Below are 2,500 nucleotides of genomic sequence, written 5' to 3'. Positions count from 1 at the left end.
AGGGTGTGATTATATCTGGTCTATAGGAGAGAGTGTGATTATATCTGGTCTAAAGGAGAGAGTGTGAGGGTGTGATTATAACTGGTCTATAGGAGAGAGTGTGATTATAACTGGTCTATAGGAGAGAGTGTGAGGGTGTGATTATATCTGGTCTATAGGAGAGAGTGTGAGGGTGTGATTATATCTGGTCTATAGGAGAGAGTGTGAGGGTGTGATTATAACTGGTCTATAGGAGAGAGTGTGAGGGTGTGATTATATCTGGTCTATAGGAGAGAGTGTGAGGGTGTGATTATATCTGGTCTATAGGAGAGAGTGTGATTATATCTGGTCTATAGGAGAGAGTGTGAGGGTGTGATTATATCTGGTCTATAGGAGAGAGTGTGAGGGTGTGATTATATCTGGTCTATAGGAGAGAGTGTGATTATATCTGGTCTATAGGAGAGAGTGTGAGGGTGTGATTATAACTGGTCTATAGGAGAGAGTGTGATTATATCTGGTCTATAGGAGAGAGTGTGATTATATCTGGTCTATAGGAGAGAGTGTGAGGGTGTGATTATATCTGGTCTATAGGAGAGAGTGTGAGGGTGTGATTATATCTGGTCTATAGGAGAGAGTGTGAGGGTGTGATTATATCTGGTCTATAGGAGAGAGTGTGCTTATATCTGGTCTATAGGAGAGAGTGTGAGGGTGTGATTATATCTGGTCTATAGGAGAGAAGGTGAGGGTGTGATTATATCTGGTCTATAGGAAAGAGTGTGAGGGTGTGATTATATCTGGTCTATAGGAGAGAGTGTGAGGGTGTGATTATATCTGGTCTATAGCAGAGAGTGTGAGGGTGTGATTATATCTGGTCTATAGGAGAGAGTGTGAGGGTGTGATCATATCTGGTCTATAGGAGAGAGTGTGAGGGTGTGATTATATCTGGTCTATAGGAGAGAGTGTGATTATATCTGGTCTATAGGAGAGAGTGTGATTATATCTGGTCTATAGGAGAGAGTGTGAGGGTGTGATTATATCTGGTCTATAGGAGAGAGTGTGATTATATCTGGTCTATAGGAGAGAGTGTGAGGGTGTGATTATATCTGGTCTATAGGGAAAATGCTATAGATTGTAAGATTGATGCCAGCGCTTTAGAGGCTTTGTGCTGAGTAGCTGGTATTGGAAAGATGATGTTTATTGATGACCTTTAATACAAATGGCTGTGAGAAAGGAGAGAGAGAAAGAGAGAGGGAGGAATGTAAAGAACAGGAATGTTTTGAAGTGTATTGCACATTTGTTTGTCTGTGTTTGTGTGTGTGTGTTTTAATGCTTTCTGCCCCTATTGTGTCTCTAGTCAGTTGGATAAGAACCACATCAGCTGCATCGAGGACGGAGCTTTCAGAGCCCTGAGGAGCCTGGAAGTACTGTAAGAAACACACACACACATCTACGCACACACACACACACACACACCTATGCACACACATACACACACCTACGCACCTACGCACACACACACACACACACACACACACACACACACACACACACACACACACACACACACACACACACACACACCTACGCATCTATTCACCTATGCACACACACCTACGCACACACACGCACACACACGCACACACACGCACACACACACACAACCTCATATTATTAAACAACACATTTACATTAGCCCTTCTTGAATAATTAAGCAAGAAAACTATTTTTATTTATATGAAGTAGCTACGCTTCTAACAACCATTACCCATTACTAACATAACCAGGCACCAACCATTACCCATTACTAACATAACCAGGCACCAACCATCACCCATTACTAATATAACCAGGCACCAACCATTACCCATTACTAACATTACCAGGCACCAACCATTACCCATTACTAACATAACCAGGCACCAACCATTACCCATTACTAACATAACCAGGCACCAACCATTACTAATATAACCAGGCACCAACCATTACCCATTACTAATATAACCAGGTACCAACCATTACCCATTACTAATATAACCAGGTACCAACCATTACTAATATAACCAGGTACCAACCATTACCCATTACTAATACAACCAGGTACCAACCATTACTCATTACTAATATAACCAGGTACCAACCATTACCCATTAGTAATATAACCAGATACCAACCATTACCCATTACTAATATAACCAGGTACCAACCATTACACATTACTAATATAACCAGGTACCAACCATTACTAATATAACCAGGTACCAACCATTACTAATATAACCAGGTACCAACCATTACCCATTACTAATATAACCAGGTACCAACCATTACCCATTACTAATATAACCAGGTACCAACCATTACTAATATAACCAGGTACCAACCATTACCCATTACTAATATAACCAGGTACCAACCATTACACATTACTAATACAACCAGGTACCAACCATTACCCATTACTAATTTAACCAGGTACCAACCATTACCCATTACTAATTTAACCAGGTACCAACCATTA

The 2,500-nt window shown here is 40.8% G+C and overlaps 1 protein-coding gene across 1 annotated transcript in view; it reads left to right on the top strand.

The window, feature by feature from the left end:
* Positions 1–2,500, top strand: part of LOC115200881 (slit homolog 1 protein-like) — a 90,896-nt gene that overhangs the window by 3,362 nt on the left and 85,034 nt on the right. The window contains exon 3 of the mRNA XM_029763996.1: positions 1,334–1,405. Within this exon, the coding sequence (XP_029619856.1) occupies positions 1,334–1,405 (72 nt within the window). The remainder of the gene's footprint in view (positions 1–1,333; positions 1,406–2,500) is intronic.

This window comes from Salmo trutta, chromosome 10 (genome assembly GCF_901001165.1).
Source record: "Salmo trutta chromosome 10, fSalTru1.1, whole genome shotgun sequence".
Lineage (NCBI taxonomy): Eukaryota > Metazoa > Chordata > Actinopteri > Salmoniformes > Salmonidae > Salmo > Salmo trutta.
The sequence above is the reverse complement of the archived record's forward strand: the minus strand, read 5'-3'. Positions and strand labels throughout refer to the sequence as shown.